General features: G+C 46.7%; 1 protein-coding gene across 3 annotated transcripts; it reads left to right on the top strand.

Annotated features, from left to right (window-relative positions):
* Positions 1 to 3,791: 3,791 nt before the first annotated feature.
* On the top strand, positions 3,792 to 15,737 carry LOC114707073 (CMRF-35-like molecule 4). Of its 3 annotated transcripts, XM_037200808.1 has the most exons (6): positions 3,792 to 4,081; positions 4,534 to 4,649; positions 9,258 to 10,648; positions 11,835 to 12,197; positions 14,122 to 14,242; positions 15,496 to 15,737. In XM_037200808.1, the coding sequence occupies exons 3-6, from the start codon at positions 10,588 to 10,590 to the stop codon at positions 15,641 to 15,643; spliced, it is 693 nt and encodes a 230-aa protein (XP_037056703.1). In that variant the 5' UTR covers positions 3,792 to 4,081; positions 4,534 to 4,649; positions 9,258 to 10,587; the 3' UTR covers positions 15,644 to 15,737. The 3 variants fall into 3 exon arrangements, with proteins under 3 accessions (XP_037056703.1, XP_037056705.1, XP_037056704.1); XM_037200810.1 differs by lacking the exon at positions 4,534 to 4,649 and having other exon boundaries at positions 10,393 to 10,648; XM_037200809.1 differs by lacking the exons at positions 3,792 to 4,081; positions 4,534 to 4,649 and having other exon boundaries at positions 8,891 to 10,648.
* The last annotated feature ends 2,841 nt before the right edge of the window (positions 15,738 to 18,578 follow it).

Below are 18,578 nucleotides of genomic sequence, written 5' to 3'. Positions count from 1 at the left end.
ACAGCTGAATTAAAAAACTGTCAACAATTTCCAGAATTTAAAATCCTGAATCATGACAGGACACTAGTGGAATTCAGGTGTTTCTGGTACGTGGACTGCTCTCACCCAATGTGAGGTTGAACTGTTGACCTTGTGTACATCCTACTTCACAAATGAGTCTGTCAGATACACTAAGCCTATAGGCTGAAGATGATGCCCCAACACTGCGGAGAAACCTCAGGTGACTGCCCAGGCAGCTGGCTGTTTCTGTCAACTCACAAAATTTTTTGGAAGTTGCTTGCATGCACTTCCTGTTTTTATTTTTGTTAGCTAATATTATTCCCTTCTTGGGTCTCTGAGGGAGTTGAAGATTAGTTAGTTATGGTTGAAGATTAGTTAGTTATAGTTGAAAATTAATTAGGATAGAAAGTGCATTAGATACATCTTGGATTTACCAAAATAGGATAGATAATGGAATTATTTTCTCTGATTTGTCAAATACCTGTTTAGGTATTTATTACTTGTATATATTGTATATAGTTATTGTACTTTTGTATATAGTTTTTCTTTTGTTAGTTATAACCTTTTGCTTTTTTTCTTTTTATTAAAATAGAAAAGGGGAAATGTGGTGGTAATCTAATTGTACTGAAATATTATTTTGATTGTATGTTAATAAATAAAGTTGTCTGGGGGTCAGAGCTATTAGAGCCATAGCAAGAGTGTGGCGGTGGTGGCACACGCCTTTAATCCCATAAGATCTCTGTGTGTTCAGGGATACAGTCAGCATTGGAGACATATACCTTTAAGACCTAGGGGGCTGTACATTCAGACAGTGACGAGGCAGTCATGTGTTTGGGTTTACAACCAATGAGAAGGCAGAACGACATACTATAAAAAAACAAACGGACAGGAAGTAGGTCTCTCTTCGCGAAGCTGGGACAGCAGAAGGAAGGGTGAGATTTAGCTCTGAGCTCTGACCTCTCGACTTTCTCTTTTACATTGTTTCTGTGTTTCTTATTTAATAAGACGGTTGGTTACATCTACAGAAGAGTTGCTGTGGTCATGGTGTCTCCTCACAGCAACAGAAACACAAACTAAGACAAACTCCATCCAAGAACACAGAAGAATGAAATGTTACCTAGCAACAGGGACATTGACTATCTGGACAGTCAACTTCTGTAACATTGGAGCATCTAACTTGGGCCTACAGGCCTAGCATACCTAATAGACATTTTTCAGAAGCAGAGAATTTTCTCTTGGCAAAGTTTGGCAGTTGCTTTTTTGTGTGTGTCCTGCTAATCCAGTTTGGACAGTATACTGTTAGCAATTGAGGAGAGGATTTCCTTCGCCCAATGGTTAGCTTTTGACATGAAGAATGCAAACTCCTTATGGAGTTTCTTCGATGCCCATCATCTTTTCTGAAGTAGATTAGTGCTGCCAGGAACAGAAATGTCTCAGTGTTATGAAAAGTTTTAGGCAATTAAGCACATTAAATGCCATATTCTGTAGGTCTTTGATGTGTTCAAGGACCAGCTGTCTATCTATGTATATCTATGTATGACCTTGAAAACATACCTAACATGACCTATAAGACTGATTGTAATAGGTAGCTAACTATTAATCTGTATTTCATAATTACATATTACATTTTTAAATGAGCTGTATAAACACAATTCCCCACAAAAGAGTAGAAACATAAATGCAGTATAACAAAATTAACTTTAAATTTGTGTCAATAAACAAAAATCCATACCAATGTAAGATATTTTGAAATTAATGGTTTCTTTTTTGGATATATATTTGTGTGTGTGTGTGTGTGTGTGTGTGTGTGTGTGTGACTGTCTATATCTCTTTTCTTTTCTCTCCTAAGCCTTTGTACATTTTTAAACACACTGTAACCTGTTTACAGTTTTTTTTTCATCTGGATCTGTCTTTTATGAGGCTGAATATAATGACCAATAAAGAGGATCTTGAGCGTCCAGTGGTAGTGGTTCATGCCTTTAATCTCCACATGTGGGAGTCAGGGGCAGGTGGCTATCAGTGAATTTGAGACCAGTCTGGTCTGCAGAGCAAGTTACAGGACAGCCAGGGCTACACAGAGATACCCAGTCCTGGGAAAATAAATAAATATAAAAGAGAATGATTGAGAAAAGGGGATCAAGATAGAGGCAGAAGCTGGATCATGAGGGAGAGAGTTTATGTCACTTACAAATAGGAAAAAGCCACCCTGGGTGTCAGTCAAGTGGTGAGGTAAACAGACCTGTCTGTCTCTCTGATCTCTCCATCCATCTACCTATCTGTTCTAGTCTGAGCTTTGTGGCTGTGATAAAACACTGACCAAGACCAACTTGCTGGGAGGAAAGACTTTATTTGTCTTCCATGTCAAGTACATTTTGAAGGAAGCATGCAGGCACTCAGCAGGAACCTGGAGGCAGGAACTGAGGCAGAGGCCTCGGGGAAAGCTGCTCACTGGCTTGCTCTACAAGGCTTGCCCAGCCAGCTTTCTTATAGAACTCAGGACCATCTGCCCAGGGGTGGCATCACACATGGTGTGCTGTGAAAGACCCCCACCAAAGACCCAGACACAGTTCCCGAGAAATTCAAAAGAGCTGAGGGGAGAGATATCTAAAAAATAAACAGAACTGAGTCAGTTCCCCCTTCCTGGAGAGGGTGAAGTCAGGTGTTTTCAAAAGAACAAAGTCAGGATGTCTGGTGGTGACTGATTAACCATGAGATGACCCTCTCCAGAGATAACATGACCAGAACCAGAGATGGGTTGTAAAACTCCTAACAGTGCAAACAGAGAAGCTGAAATAAGACAAAGTCCAGGCCCAGGAAAAACTGGACCAATCCCCCTCTCCTCTAAGAGATTTTGTGGGTTTTGCTTATAAAAACTAACTTCCCCAAGAAAGAGTAACTCCTCCCTGCCTCACTGAGCTGTGGCCAGTGAGTGCTTGAGATGAGTTCCCTGTCGCAGTGACTTGTAATGGAAATAAATCTTGCTTTTGCATTCTGGTATGTTCGCCCTCGGTGGTCTCTCTGGGGGTTACAATCTGGGCACAAGATGCCTAACCCTTCCATATCAATTAGCAATCAAGAAAATATCCCTATAGACGAGCTCACTGGTCCAGTCTGATGGAGACTATTGCTCAATAGAGGTTCTTTCTTCCAGGAGTCTCTAGTTTGTATCAAGTTGACAAAAATTTACTAGACACTGTCATCAATCTCTCTGTCTGTTGTTATCTTTCTCTTCTTTCTCTTCTTCCCTTCCTTCCCAAAGGCCTTGTGTTAGCTGTTTTTCTCCTTACTGTGACCAAATAATGGGCCAAAAGCAGCTTGAGGAGGGCAGGGTTATTTGAGCTCATGGTTTGGAGGAATAAGCCGCCATGATGGAAAATGCACAGTGGTGGGTGTGAGGTGGCTGGCGATGCTGCATCCACGAGTGGAAAGCAGAGACATGATGTTGGTGCTCCACCTCCTTCTTCCCTTTGCTGTTTATTCAGTCTGTCATGCAGCCCACAGTAGGCATTTGTTTGCCGCACCTGCCTCAATTGCTTGAGAGGGACCTGCCTGCATCCTGCTCCTTGGAATGCCTAGATCACAATGGAAGACCCTGAAGAGACACAGGGAGGGTGCCACACGTCCAGAGATGGCCTACATTGCATGTGTCCATGGCTGTGGAGTTGCAGTGATGAGCACATGATGTGTCTACACACACACTTCCTCTTTCAGTATCTGTATGTAGGTTGTTCCTCTTCTCAGTGAGATTTCTTGCTTTTCACTGTAGGGTGGAGTTTGGCAAGAGGCAAGAGAAGTCCATCCTTTGTCTTCTCCATTTCCTCTTTTCTCCATAGCAATTGTATGAGCTTCTGTGGCTCTGTTGTTCAGACAGGTGTGGAGGAGTGTGAATCTGCCCCACCCCTGGAGAAAGCTCTCACCATCACCTTTCTACCCTTGCACTAATGTGACTCTTGCACTAATGACCATCTTCAATGTGCAGATGAAGTCAACTCTCGAGAGTTCACAGAACAGGATGACAGCAGAAGCCTGGAACCCTGGCTGTGTGGACTCTGTACCTCACCAGACTTTTGTGGACACAAAAGTAAGTCACTAATTTCTCTAGTCTCTGAAGGTTGCTGTCAAATGTATAGTTTTATTTCCTATAGCTACCATGGGCAAGGCACTAAGAACACAGCAAGTGTGAGCCCTGATTTTAAGCGATCACGGTTGGTGGACACGAATGCTCTGCTTCCAGCTCTGTTTTCTGCTCACTCTGGGAAGAGGGGCACATTTGCACCAAGCCACCGCCTTCCTCAAATCTTCCCAGAGTGTCAGTCACCACCCACTTCATCCTGTTTCAAGATCCTGATTTCTGGGGTCTCCTTCCAGGCAGCAGTGTCTAAGTGTGGAGATGGTCCAACCTGAGTGTTTGGCTTCATGCCTCATCAGATTCCAAACTGAGCAGCAGCCAGCAGCAGCCCAGCAGCTGGGGGTCATTTGTTAGCCTAGCATTTACCTTCATGACCTCCTTCTTTGTTTTCTACTTCCTCTTAGACGACCTGACCAGGTCAACACCCTCTTTCCTAAAATTGAAGAATGCAGAAGAACCTAGCAGGGTGATCCTGACCTTGGGCCAAGTTTGAGACCAGACAGACTACAGTTGATTTCAGGTCAGCCAGGGATACATAGCTAGACCCTGTCTCTAGGAGACCAGGAAGATGACACCGATGAGGGGTGGGGAGGAGGAGGAGAAGAGGAGGAGGAGGAAGGGGAGGAAGCAAAACAAGTTTTCCTTCTGCCATTCTCCTTCTTTGTTTTGCCAAATCTCCGTGGCTCCATCTTTCCCGTCAAAACCAGCTCTTTCTCTCAAATTTGCCGATTTACTTCTTTCTGAAGGCTAACTTCCTTGTTGCTGATGTCTATACTAAAGATCCCTCCTCTGACCAGTACTTTTGACTCAGTAACATTTATAAATCCTTCAAGGTGATGTCCTTGAGTAAATGCTGTAGTAGTGTTGAAGGAGGGTCTAGAAAGCAGAAATGTTGTGTGCTAGTGTGTGTTCATATGGGGTGGGGGCATATGCACACATATGTGAGTGCACATGTACGTGTGTATGGGTGTGTGTGAGTGTGCACGAGTGCACCTGAGTGTGGAGAGCCTGGGTGTTCTTCCTCGGGTACTGTCCACTTTGGGATTTTTTTTTTTTTTGAGACTTAGGGTCTCTCATGGCTGATTGGCCAGGGCCTCACATACTTTCCAGCACTTTACCTGTCTTCCAAGTCCCAGAAATTAATTCTATGAAGTAAACAAACTAGCCAAACATGGTAGCACATGTATCTAATCCCACACTCAGGAGGTTGAAACGGGAGAATGGCCATGAGTACAAGGCCAGCCTGACCTACATAGAGTGTTTCAGTCTATCTGAGTTACATAGTAAGAACTTGTCTGGGAGAACCAAAGATAAAAATGATAGCCATATGTAGCAGCATGTACCTATAACTGAAAGGGTATACGGCGCTGGTTTGGTCGACGGCCAAAGAGTCATGAGAGGAAGAGTCACGAGCCATGGTTACCAGAGTTAGAATGGGCTTTATTAGAGAGAAGAAGGGGGAGAGGAGAGAGAGAGAGACAGAGAGAGAGAGAGAGACCGAGAGCAGAGAGAGACACAGAGAAAAACACACAGGAAGACCTCAAGAGACAGCATGGAGAGAGAGTGCAAAGAGAGTCCTGGGGTGCACGTCTGGATTTTAGACTGGGATACAGTCACCTGCTGATGACGTAATAAGATGCCAGACGAACTGCTCTTATACAGAATCCTTACAATAACCCCAGCACTTTGGAGACTAAGACAGATGGATCTAGGGTTGGAAACCAGCCTGGGATACAGAAAGACTGCATCAAAACTTTAATTAATTTAATTAAAAACAAAAATCAAATACCCATTACAGTTAAAATCAAAGCTTTCTCTTTGGAAAGATGTCAGAATGTCCAAAGAAATAAGAGAAAGATCCATGATGTTGGTGACTGTGTGCCTCCACCTCTACCTGGGTACTCCCGAGGAGTAAGGGATAAGAGTTTTAGATACAAATATAGACGGGAGAGAGAAAGACAGAAGCACAGGATAGCCTTAGGAGGGCCTGGATCCTTATCTACTAGGCCAGAAATTTATTCAAAGGACTTTATATAACAATGCCAAGGGGAGGGCCAAAAGACCATCCCCTTGCTCAATACAACCAAGTATAGACCCTTCCAAACACCTGGTACCCAGGCCTGTGGTCCATTCATCCTCTTATGCAGTCCTGCTGGGTAAAGCAAGCTCAGATCTCACTAGGAAACCTCTATGGCTCCCAGTAGCTGTGACTGAGTTAACTTGGACAGTGTCCCCTCAACCTCATGTAGAATCTGTCACCCCACTAGCCACGGTCCATCCTACTCCTGTGGTCCAATGCTCCAGCATCTGTCTGGTAGACAAGCTTTCTCCAGGAGCCAGCTTGATGGCCATGCTGCTAACCTCCCACTGCAAATGACCCGCAGACCTTTTCCATAAATACACTTGAGTTCAGCCTAACCTCCCTGCTGTTACTGGGGTCCCAAGGTCACTTGGGCTCACTGAGTCACCAGGACTCACAGAGCAGAGCTGTTTCCCCAACAGCTGTGATCTTGCAGAGAAGGGAGTCATTTCCCTATCCCCATGATGATGTGAGTTTATGTGACTTGGGGACCTCAGAGCTGAGACAATAAAGGCCACCATGGGGTTTTCTGCCACCTACAGTAGACTGGAGGCATCTTCAGTCTGGGCGGGAGGGAAGGGTGAGCTGACTCATTTTTCCTAAGAACAAGAAATAAACTTGTGTGGTTGCAGCAGTCTAGAGTTGATGGTTTTGCTTTGGCAACAACTGTGGTAGAAGTCAGTGAATCCAAGCTGTGTGCACAGGTAGTTCAGAATGGGGATGGTGAGAATCCATTTCTGGGAGCAGCCAAAGCTGTGACTCCTCCTTCCAACTCCTTTCTGCCTTCCAAGAGAAGCAGGTGGAGCAACCCTCACTTCTGCACTCTGTGAGGAGAGCCAGGCTCCCAGAGACAGGGCCAGCTCCTGAGTCACACTCTCGGAGCTCATGGAAGTAGCCTGGCCAATCACTGGACTGTAGCTACCCAGGAAAGGTCTGGCTCCCCAAGGCACATCCATCAATGCAACTGTAAACTGTGCTGGACCAAGAGGGGACATGGCTTATCACACACATGCATGCATTGTTATGTGTATATCATACCATAGACATGTGAACATTCCTGACACTGCTACACATGCCACACACATGTTTGCAACACAGTGTACTTATGACACATATATGCAGGGCATAGTGCACACACTACACATTATACATATATATTGCAAATATTATATGTGTATATTCTATATCTCACACAGCTATGCACCATACACATGCTATACATGCTACACACATGATGTATATATACCATGCACATCACATGTATATATGTACACAACTCTTTACACAGAGGAATATACCACACACATACCTTGCCAATGGTCCTGTTTCTCAGACAAGAGGTCAGGGTGTATTAATAGGGGTGACTGTGATGGCCAAGGTTGTAACAATACAATATGAACAATGGCTTTGTTGCATAAACAGACACACATGTACACATACACACGTTCTTACTATAGCCATACACCGCACCCCAAAACACATATGAACCAGTGCTGTGGGATAATGCTTTTGTGCACTGGTTTAATAAAACGTTGATTGGCCAGTAGCCAGGCAGGAAGTATAGGTGGGATAAGCAGATAAGGAGAATTCTGGGAAGAGAAAGACTGAGTCAAGAGACACCAGGCCTCTATCCAGGGAACAGCATGTAATGGGACACAGGAAAAGCCATGGAAAATGTGGTGACATTTAGATTAACAGAAATGGGCTGAGTTTAAGTGCAAGAGCTACTCAGTAGGGAGCCTGAGCTAATGGCTGAGCAGTTTTAATTAATATCAGCCTCTGTGTGTTTACTTGGGACTGAGCGTCTGCGGACTGGATGGGACACAGGAAAACTTCAGTTACTTAGGAGCCCTGAGAGTACATGTGTGTGTTACAGTGACCCCTGAGAGTCCAGATGTGTGCTACAGTGACCCCTGAGAGTCCAGATGCTTGTACCACTGTCCAGCTTGACATGGCTTCTGGGGAACTAAACTCTAGTCATCACCTGTGCAGAATGAGCACTTACCTCCTGAGCCATCTCCAGCCTGTGGAGTTCCCTGAGACACCAGGCTCCTTGAAGTGGTCTTGGGCCTTCTATGTGGCCACAAGAGGGCCACAGGAAGGAATCCAGATCCTACATAGAACTTCCTGTTACAGCATTGTGTTTACAAATTTCTATAGAACTCTAAGATTTTCTTGTGTGTGCGAGTTCCTTGTCTGTCCACACTTATCTAACTAACGCAGCTCTTGCAGAGTGACTCAACATCACCATGAGGTACGGCTGGCGGCTCAGCCGTGGCCGTCACCGATACTTCTGAGCCCCTAGTCCTCACTCAAGTCTTCAGCACAAAGGGAATGTGGCTTTGTGTTGTGTTGGTACACTGATTTGCCACAGAGGAGGTTCTGTGACTCCACCTTGAATGTGACTCCCTGTTACCACACTCCTCAAGTCTGGGCTAGATGTAAGAACTGATGTGTTCACTAAGCTCAGTTATAAGTCATTTGCTGTGCTATAAATCAAGCCCTGTGCTGAGGAGATATCACAGGTCAGAGGCCTGCTATAGGACAGACCGGAATCAGAACACATTCCCTCATCTCAATTAGGCACTGCTCAGCAGATCTCTCTCTCTCTCTCTCTCTCTCTCTCTCTCTCTCTCTCTCTCTCTCTCTCTCTCTCTCTCTGAAAATGAGGATGTAGCTCTCATTTATGTCTCCACAACCTTGTCTCCCATGCCTGTCACCGAGCTCGCTGCCATGATAATAATGGACTAAGCCTCTGATAATGTAATCCAATGACAAACTTTCTCTAATATGAGTTGTGGTCATGGTGTCTCTTCACAGCAGTAGAGTAGTGACTAGGTCAGATACCAAGCATAGACTATGGCATTGGAGTCCCCAAGTGAATACACAAAGCAGATTATTTGCTCTTGTTGAGCTGATATTGAGTTGAGCATAAAGAAACAAAGGACACAGACAAAATTCAGACAGACACCCTGAAGATGTATATGTGAGAGGCAAGAACTGGAGAAAGTGTTACATTGAGAAAATTTCTGCATTTTCTGTTAATAGGGATTGGAAACAAATGGAATACATATGATTGCCCAGAGGAGAGCCCCAGGCCAATTATGAGCAAGTACCAATGTCCCCCTAAATATTACCACAGCCTTTAGATACCGACATATATCAGAGAGGTGCAGATGCCTTTATGGTTAGGTGTATCACTGGGCTCCAGGAAACATTTTCTTGCCTTCCTCCCCAACATGAGAGGGAAATGGACCTCCAGCATTAGGAACTGAGTTGTCAGAAAGGAGAGACCTGAGGTTTTTCTTCATTCCCCCTCCAAACACCCAACACCCAATACCTACCCAAAATAATGACAACAGGCCCATGTCTAGATACGGGGCCATGACATACGAAGACAGAGTGGTCAGGTAGAGTGACTGATGCCCATAATTTCTGCACTCAAGGAATGGAGGGTTTCTGTGAGTTCAAGTTCAGCTTGAAATAGTGCATTCCAGCCCATCCTGGGTTGCAATGTGAGATACTCTTTCAAATAAACAAGATCTGAGACATATCTCAGTTGGTAGAGTGCTTGCCTAGCATGCATGAAGCCCTGGTTTCAATCCTGAGCACAGCATGAATGGCGTGTGGTAGATCACACCTATAATAACCTAGATTCAGGAAGTAGAAGCAGGAGGATCAATTCTACGTCATCCTTAGTTGTATAGAGCCAGATTGAGCTAGAGATCTGCCACAAACAAACAAACAAACAAACAAACAGAATAAGATGGAAGAGGAGAGAAAAAGCTGTGACCTACAGGTCTGTACCCTTTGTGGGGACTCTGTATCAACATAAACTCTGATTAAGGTATCAGGATCACAGTGTTTGCTGAACCAGCTGCGTGAAGCCAGAAATAGTGCCAGAGACCCCATGGACTAAGAGCATGCTATGGAAGGCTAAGCTGAATTTTGGAAGGAGATGGTTCCTCTGTGCTCACAGGGAAGGAGCAAGAAAAGATTGACAGCTATCAGGTCCACTCAGGAAGTGGCAGGTCACAGAGGGTGGAGCAGCCTGAACAGAAAAGGAAATACTTTCCAGGGCTCTGCCAGGTGTGGGAAGGTTGTAAAACACTTAGCTGAAGGCTAAGGGACAAGTGGCATCTTAATCCATGGCAGTGTCTGACGGTGTGCCCCTAACTGGAAGTGATAGGAACCAGTGCCCCTGAGTCCTGGAGCATCTTCAGAGCACTTCCTGTACCAGTTTAACTGGAGCCTCCCCGGGGACCAGGAAGCAGAGGACAGAAAGGAGAACTCGGCATGTGAACACTGGACTTTCTAGAAGAACACTGCCCCTCCTCCTCTTGGGCTGGTGTGGGCAGAGGACAACAGAGCTGAAGAAATGACCCCAGGAGTGATGGGAGTGTGGCTGCCTTCAGCTCTGCTCCTCTTGCAGGTCCCAGGTGAGCACGGGGATGGGGGTGGGGTGGGGGTTACAGCTCTGAAAGGGGAACTCCTGGAGCAAGTGAGAGGGCAGGATGGGGGATGGGAGGTGGGAGAGAGCAGCCAGCAGAGGAAGATGGGCCCAGAGTGAGGACAAGGAGTGAGGGGTGGGCAGGAGTGGCCAGTGTCACCTCACAGGTGCTGTCAGGAATCAGTGCACAGTACAGTCATGACTACCACACCCGAGACAGTCAGGACCTGCTGAGAGGGTTAGCTGAGACAGACATTGTCATAACACCACACAATCTTTATTGGGTATACACATGTATTTGCACACCAAATGTGTATAAGCACTGATTCCTTCATAGACACATGTCACACCCACAGAGACATACACACACACATATACATATGTAAAGACTTCCCCCCCCACCAGCTCTCTGTCTCTGTCTGTCTCTCTATCTATCTATCTATCTATCTATCTATCTATCTATCTATCTATCTATCTATCTCTATCTCTATCTCTCTCTCTCTCTCACACACACACACACACACACACACTGACATGTTGTTTCATCCTGGGCCATTCGTTTCTCAAGGGACAAGCCCCTCCTCGCCCCCTCTTCAGGACAACACAGGCACTCACCTCATTCAAGACTTTGGGTCTAAGAAAGCCTGTCTCCTTTTTGATGCTTTCTTTTCTTTTCTTTTCTTTTTTTTTTAAAAAGATTTATTTACTTCTTCTAGCCGGGCGGTGGTGGCGCACGCCTTTAATCCCAGCACTCGGGAGGCAGAGCCAGGCGGATCTCTGTGAGTTCGAGGCCAGCCTGGGCTACCAAGTGAGTCCCAGAAAAGGCGCAAAGCTACACAGAGAAACCCTGTCTCGAAAAACCAAAAAAAAAAAAAAAACCAAAAAAAAAAAAAAAAGATTTATTTACTTATTCTGTATACAATGTTCTGTTTGCATGTATCCCTGCAGGCCAGAATAGGGAGACAGATCTCATTGTAGATGGCTGTGAGCCAACATGTAGGTGCTGGAAATTGAACTCAGGACCTCAGGAAGAACAGCCAGTGTTCTTAACCTCTGAGCCATCTCTCCAGCCCTTGATGCTTTCTTCAGACCAGACAGCTCTTTAAGAGATGAATAAGGGAGACCTGACCCCCATCCAGCTGTGAGGGTGCAGAATTGGGGCTTGTGTTTTCCAGGCTGTGTCCCTCTGCGTGGCCCCAGCAAGGTGACAGGCACTGTGGGGGAGTCCCTGAGTGTGCGGTGTCAGTACGAGGAGGAACACAAGACTAACGACAAATACTGGTGCAGAGTTTCACTACCATTATGTAAAGTGATTGTCAGGACCAGAGCCTCAAAAGAAGCTGGGAATGGCCGAGTGTCCATCAGGGACCATCCAGCCACCCTCACCTTCACAGTGACCTTGGAGAACCTCACCTTAGAGGATGCAGGCATCTATAAATGTGTGGTGGACATACCGTTTATCAATGGCTCATTCTGGGAAACCATTCCCACCTTGGGGATCGATGACTCCTTCAAAGTTGTGGTGTCGGTGGACCCAGGTAAGCTCCCTTCATGTCAGGGCACCCTGAGTCCAGGTCCGTCATTCCCTCATGAAGGAAGGAAGCCAGATACAATAGCATGGTGAGCTTGGTGAATCAGTGACTCAGGCCACTGGGTGTGAGTCCACATGTACCATTCTTTTTTTTTTTTTGTTTTTTTTTTTTTTGTTTTGTTTTGTTTTGTTTTTCGAGACAGGGTTTCTCTGTGTAGCTTTGTGCCTTTCCTGGAACTCACTTGGTAGCCCAGGCTGGCCTTGAACTCACAGAGATCCACCTGGCTCTGCCTCCCGAGTGCTGGGATTAAAGGCGTGCGCCACCACCGCCCGGCCACATGTACCATTCTGAGAGCATGTGTTTTATATGTGATAGTGAATGTACACCAATATCTGTGTGTGCAAGTACACACAGGCACAATGGGGAACCTGAGTTCTTAGAAACTCTCTTTTTATTACATACATTTATTTATTTATTTAGTTAATTAGTTAGTTGGACTAGCCCTGGTGTGTGTCAGTCTGAGAACTCGCACTTAGTTGTCCCTCCACAGTGGGGTCCTGGGGCTGTAACTGAGGTCATCAGGCTTCACAAGCAGGGTCTTTCCCCACTGAGCTGTCTCATCAACCAATGTTTGAGATTCTCTGTGTGTCCCATGTGACAGTCTGAGGCCCAGAGACAAGCCATGAATCAGTGGCTCTTTGTGACTTCCTGTCCTGATAGGAGACAAGTCCTCTCTCCCAGGTCTCATTTGGTCCTGTGCCCATCTCATGTGGGAACAGTACCCAGCCTATCTACTCCCCTTCTTCAGAGGATGCCCTGTCCTGAAACTGAATGGACACTTCCCTTCCATGGAGGTCCCAAGGTGCCAGCTTCATCACAGTGGTTCTGGGGCTTCGGAGAGGAACCACAGACACAAGAAGGGTAGATTATATATTGGGCTTCTTGATTCCCGAGAAATCCATTCAACCCGTCCAAGTCCCCCTACATTCCCCTTTCCCAGGAACCATTTACTGCAGGAAGAAACTCAGAGAATCCCCCAAAAGTGCCCCTTCCCAGGCAGAGGGTGAAGCTGCATGAAGACAGTCTCTCAGCTCCTCTGGTCCCAATGTTCTCCATGTCTGCAGTCATTCTCCCCAAGGAGCCTCCCTTGTTTACAGAACCGAATTAGTGCATCTCTTTAAGGGCCGGGTGGTGGCGGGGACTGAAGGCGATGAACTGCTCTGTTGTTCCCAGTATTTATCTTTTCTGAGAGAGGGTCTTGTGTAGCCCAGGCTGGCCACAAACTCACTGTGTGGTAGGAATTCAACTTGAATGACTGATCTTCCTGACTCTGCCTCTCCAGCACTGGGATTACAGGTTCCCATCCCCACACCCAGCTTCCTGTTCTGGTTCTCCCCTCATAAAAGCTTCTCTCCAACAGCCTCTGTGGGCCCATAGTGAGGAGTGTGGAACCAAATCTCACTGGTGTCTCTAGTTCCCCTCAGCAGAGGTCACTCTCCACAGGTTCCTTCAAGCATCTGTCTTTCTAGATCTTTCCATCTCTCTATTCCTCAGAGAACACTATCCAGTGCTCTGTTTGAGTGACAGTGTGGGAATGAGGGGGACAGGCAGACAGAGTCCCACTACTCTGTATCTGTCCCCAGAAGGATGGAAAACAAAGAGGTAAAAGGTGTCACTGAGGCTTAAACTCTCCTCTACAGGAAGACTGGCTTCAAGTTTGAAAGTGCCAACCAGCCCCAATGCACCATGGGAAGGCCTGGGGAGGGAAGCCCTGACCAGGACTTGGTGGGGCCATGGGGCTTGTAGGCTGTCACACAGTGGTCCACCGTGTCCCTAGGGACCCGTGTACAGCAGAGCTGCAGAGGTTTCAGTGGGGAGGACATGGAGTGGAGGTCACTGGGACAGTCTGTGTTTCCATCCTTTGCTCCAGTCACAGGCTCTAGCCCCGAGAACAGAGCAAGTAGCCTGGGGTCCCCCACATCCTCACCAGTGCACACTCAGCACAGCGTGACCACAGACGACACAACTCCTGGTCCCAGCCTACAACCCCGGTGAGGACCCTGAGGGCTCTGGATTGTGGGTGGGGGAATGCTGAGAGGGTGGAGGTGGAAGGGTTTGGATCTCCCTCCTTGGGCATCTCCTGCATCTTCCAGTCCCACACTGACCTGGGGGAGTGTCTTGTTAGCAACAGTTGCTCATCTACAGATTGGGGCACAGCAATGACACCCAGACCCAGACCTGCTGAGATGGAGTTAGTTTCCTGTCAAGAAGTTACAACACAAACACACCCAAGTCTGGGGAGACAGCTGTGCTGGTAAAGGATCTGAGTTTGAGCCTCATCACCCACATGTCAGGCATGGCGGCATACACTCTAATTACCTGAGCAGTGGAGGTGGAGACAGGAGGATCCCTGAGAATCACTGGGCAGCCAAGCCTAGACTACTTGACAAGCTCCAAGTCAATGTGAGATCCTGTCATATAACAATATAGATGGATCAGGTGCGGTGTCTCATACCTTTAATCCAGCACTTGGGAGGCAAAGGCAGGCCACTCTATGAGCTGAAAATCAGCCTGGACTTCATAACAAATTTCATTCTAGCCAGAGCCACAGAGAGACCTGTCCCAACATCAACATAACAAGATGATGATTCTTGAGGAATGACACCCAAGGGTATCCTCTGGTCTTTATGTTCATGCACACACATGTGCACCTACATACACACACATGAAGACACACACACATACACACACACCAGCAAATTAATTAATTTTATTTAATTCATAATTAATTAATGAAAATAAATACAGCCACTGGTCTGTAGTGGCACAAGCATTTAACCTCAGTACTTGGAAGGTAGAGAAATGTGGATCTCTGTGAGTTCAAAGCCATCCTGGTCAACATAGTGAGTTCCAGGACAGCCTGGGCTACATAATAGAGAAACCCTGTCCGCCTCACCCAAAAAAAAAAAAAAAAAAACCATAAGTAAATAGCAAAATAACAAATAAGAGCCACCAGGAGGAAATAGGGGAACTCAATTTAGAAGAGAGTTGGGGTCTGGGTGGAGGAGGCAGTGCCTGCCTGTATAGAGGCCTTAGGAGTGGAGGTACACGGAGAGACTGACCAGATTCACAATTCCAGGCTACTTTTTGGGCTCAGTCACACAGCTCAATCCGGCAGGGTTCCTTGTCCTTGTCCCTGAAAAGAACACCTTGGACACACACCTGGGTAAAGAGACACTCACACAGTGCAGGGCATCATCACCACCTTCAGGGAAGTGAGCTTATTGTGACCTTGTCCCCACAGGTCCCTGCAAAGCAGAATCTTCTTCAAGGTCCTGGTCTTTCTGGAGGTGCCCCTGCTCCTGAGCATGTTCAGTGCTGTCCTCTGGGTGAACAGGCCTCAGAGATGCTCTGGGAAGAAGCAGCATTGTCCCGATTATGAGAATCAGTGAGGTCTGTTGACATCAAAGCTCTGTTCGTGTCCCTGGACACAGCTCTTCTGGTGACAGAGGACAACAAATAAATCTGTGATTCTGAGAATACTCTGAGATTTTTTTTTTTAGAAGACTCTTTGTGCTGTGTCAAACACATAAAAGAATGTGCCCAATAAATACATATACATACATTTAATAGAATATCTTTACTTTGCTCTGGATTTCTGTTTAAGCTGTATAATTCTGATGAACAGAAATATTACCAGAATATTCTACTTTACTGACATAGGAAAATAAAGGTATTCTCAGTCTCAAAAACAACCTTTTACATATCTTGCAAAGACCTTAGAACTAGTCCAAAACAGACTAAGCTGCCCCTACAGAATGTACACAGACTAATTCCCAGAGGTTGTTCATTGCTGAATCAAGGCCAGGCTGTTTCCATCAAGACTCAGTCCTTGCAGTAGTTCCCTCTCTGCTGCTGATGCATACGGTACCCTGACAGCTCAAGGTTCAGCCGGTGTTTCATGTCTGGGACCCTCACCAACTTAGAGCTACGTGCGTGGGTCAATGTGCCATTACCAGCCTAGGAGAAACTAAGTGGCTTATCTTGTGTGTTGAGAATGGGTAGCACGCTGAAAATGTGACTTATAATTGTCCAGAGTTTGGCCGAGAGGGAGCAGCAGCATCGGTGTGAAGAGAGATGGCTGTGTAGAGCTATGTGAGAGCTGCTGCAGAATGGGTGTGTGTGTGTGTGTGTGTGTGTGTGTGTGTGTGTGTGTGTTGAGAGATGGAGAAAAAGAAGCATGAGAGAAGTGTGAGGACCTGGACATGTGAAAGAGTGAATAAAGAGCAAGGAAATCATGTAGTGTGTGTGTGTGTGTGTGTGTGTGTGTGTGTGTGTGTGTGTGTGTGTGTGAGAGAGAGAGAGAGAGAGAGAGAGAGAGAGAGAGCTCTGTGGAGGAGCTGTGTCTAGGAGCTGTGTACGGTGCTGTGTGGAGAGAGGGCTGTTTAAATGATGCTTAGCTGTGGCTGTGTGCAGACAAGGAAGATGAAACTGCCTAGAAAAGAGATGGAGAAGAGAAATGTATGTCAAAGAAATTGTGTAGCCATGTGAAAAGATGTGTGTCTGTAAAGATATGCAGCTCTATGCAGCAGTGTGGAGATGTGTAGCTGTGTGGAGACAGGAAGAGTCAGAGGCCATTAATTGGTTATTAAGATTAAGTAAAAGATAAGTTAACATCAGAAAGCATGTGTGTTTCCTTATTTCACCCGTAAGAGATGATTAAAACTTATTTCTAAATACTCTCAGATAGAAAGTCTAGCCCATGCCCCCTTAGTGGATTCTCTTGCATTACCCTGGAGGTGGCCTTGGAGCAGGCTCTCCAGAAGGTCCCCAATACCTTCATTCTGCTCAGTCCCAGCACTGCACAAGTTCCCAAGGGGGAATAAATGAGAAGAGGAATACAAGACGTGACAATGTGTTTACCATCCATGTTCACCACCTGGGGGGTTAACAAGACCCAAGATACAAAGAGGAGACTGGCCAAGCATCCATCAGAATTGTCCCATGAACCGGCCACTCGCAACGAACTCAAGAGGGTTTCACTGTGAGCAACAAGGCACATATGATGTGGGATTCACAAGAGTGAAGGAGGTGGTTCCTCTCCTCACAGAGATGGAGCAAGATAAGATGGACAGATCTCAAGTCAGCTCAGGAAGTGGCTTGTTACAGAGGATGGACAGCATGAACAAAAAAGGAAATGCTCTCCAGGGCTGGCCATAGATGGGAAGGTTGTGAAGCCCTTAGCAGAAGGCTGGGGGACCGGTGACATTCTCAATCCATGGCCAGGTTGTGTCCCCCACTGGGAGTGATAGGAACCAGTGCCCCTGAGTCCTGGATCATCTTCAGGGCACTTTTTGTACCAGTTCATCTGGAGCCTCCCAGGGTATCAGGAAGGAAAGGACAGAAAGGAGAACTCGGCATGTGAACACTGGACTTTCTAGAAGGACACTGCCCCTCTCCTCTTGGGCTTGGTGTGGGCAGGAGACATCAGAGCTGAAGAAATGACCCCAGGAGTGATGGGAGAGTGACTGCCTTCAGCTCTGCTCCTCTTGCAGGTCCCAGGTGAGCACGGGGATGGGGGTGGGGTGGGGGTTACAGCTCTGAAAGGGGAACTCCTGGAGTAAGTGAGAGGGCAGGATGGGGGATGGGAGGTGGGAGAGAGCAGCCAGCAGAGGAAGATGGGCCCAGAGTGAAGACAAGGAGTGATGGGGGGGGGGGCAGCAGGAGTGGCCAGCATCACCTCACAGGTGCTGTCAGGAATCAGTGCACAGTACAGTCATGACTACCACACCTGAGACAGTCAGGACCTGCTGAGAGGGTTAGCTGAGACAGGCATTGCCATAACACCACACAATCTTATTGTGTACACACATGTATTTGCATACGTGTGTGTGCATACCAAACACACACAAGCACTGATTTTCGCAGAGACATACACTTATATATGTACATAGGGAAAATCTCTCTCTCTCTCTCTCTCTCTCTCTCTCTCTCTCTCTCTCTCTCTCTCTCACACACACACACACACACACACACACACACACACACACGTTGTTTCCTCCTGGGCCCTTCCGTTCTCCAGGGACAAGCCCCCTCTCTGCCCCCTCTTCAGGACAACACAGGCGCTCACCTCAGTCCTGACTCCTGGGTCTAACACAGCCTGTCTTCTTTCTTGATGCTTTCTCCAGAGCAGACAGGTCCTTAAGACATGACCAGGGAGCCTGACCCCATCCAGCTGTGAGGGTGCAGAATTGGGCTTGTGTTTTTCCAGGCTGTTGTCCCTCTGCATGGCCCCAGCAAGGTGACAGGCACTGTGGGGGAGTCCCTGAGTGTGCGGTGTCAGCACGAGGAGGAACACAAGACTAACGACAAATACTGGTGCAGAGT

Source organism: Peromyscus leucopus, chromosome 8b, assembly GCF_004664715.2.
Source record: "Peromyscus leucopus breed LL Stock chromosome 8b, UCI_PerLeu_2.1, whole genome shotgun sequence".
Lineage (NCBI taxonomy): Eukaryota > Metazoa > Chordata > Mammalia > Rodentia > Cricetidae > Peromyscus > Peromyscus leucopus.
This window is presented reverse-complemented; position numbering and strand designations above follow the sequence as displayed.

Bases quoted from the DNA above. Each gene is read 5' to 3' on its own strand.
- LOC114707073 (XM_037200810.1), top strand. From the start codon at position 10,588: ATGACCCCAGGAGTGATGGGAGTGTGGCTGCCTTCAGCTCTGCTCCTC. The intron at 12,198-14,121 runs GTAAGCTCCCTT...CCTTTGCTCCAG, and splicing joins TGTGGTGTCGGTGGACCCAG to TCACAGGCTCTAGCCCCGAG. The intron at 14,243-15,495 runs GTGAGGACCCTG...TTGTCCCCACAG, and splicing joins GGTCCCAGCCTACAACCCCG to GTCCCTGCAAAGCAGAATCT.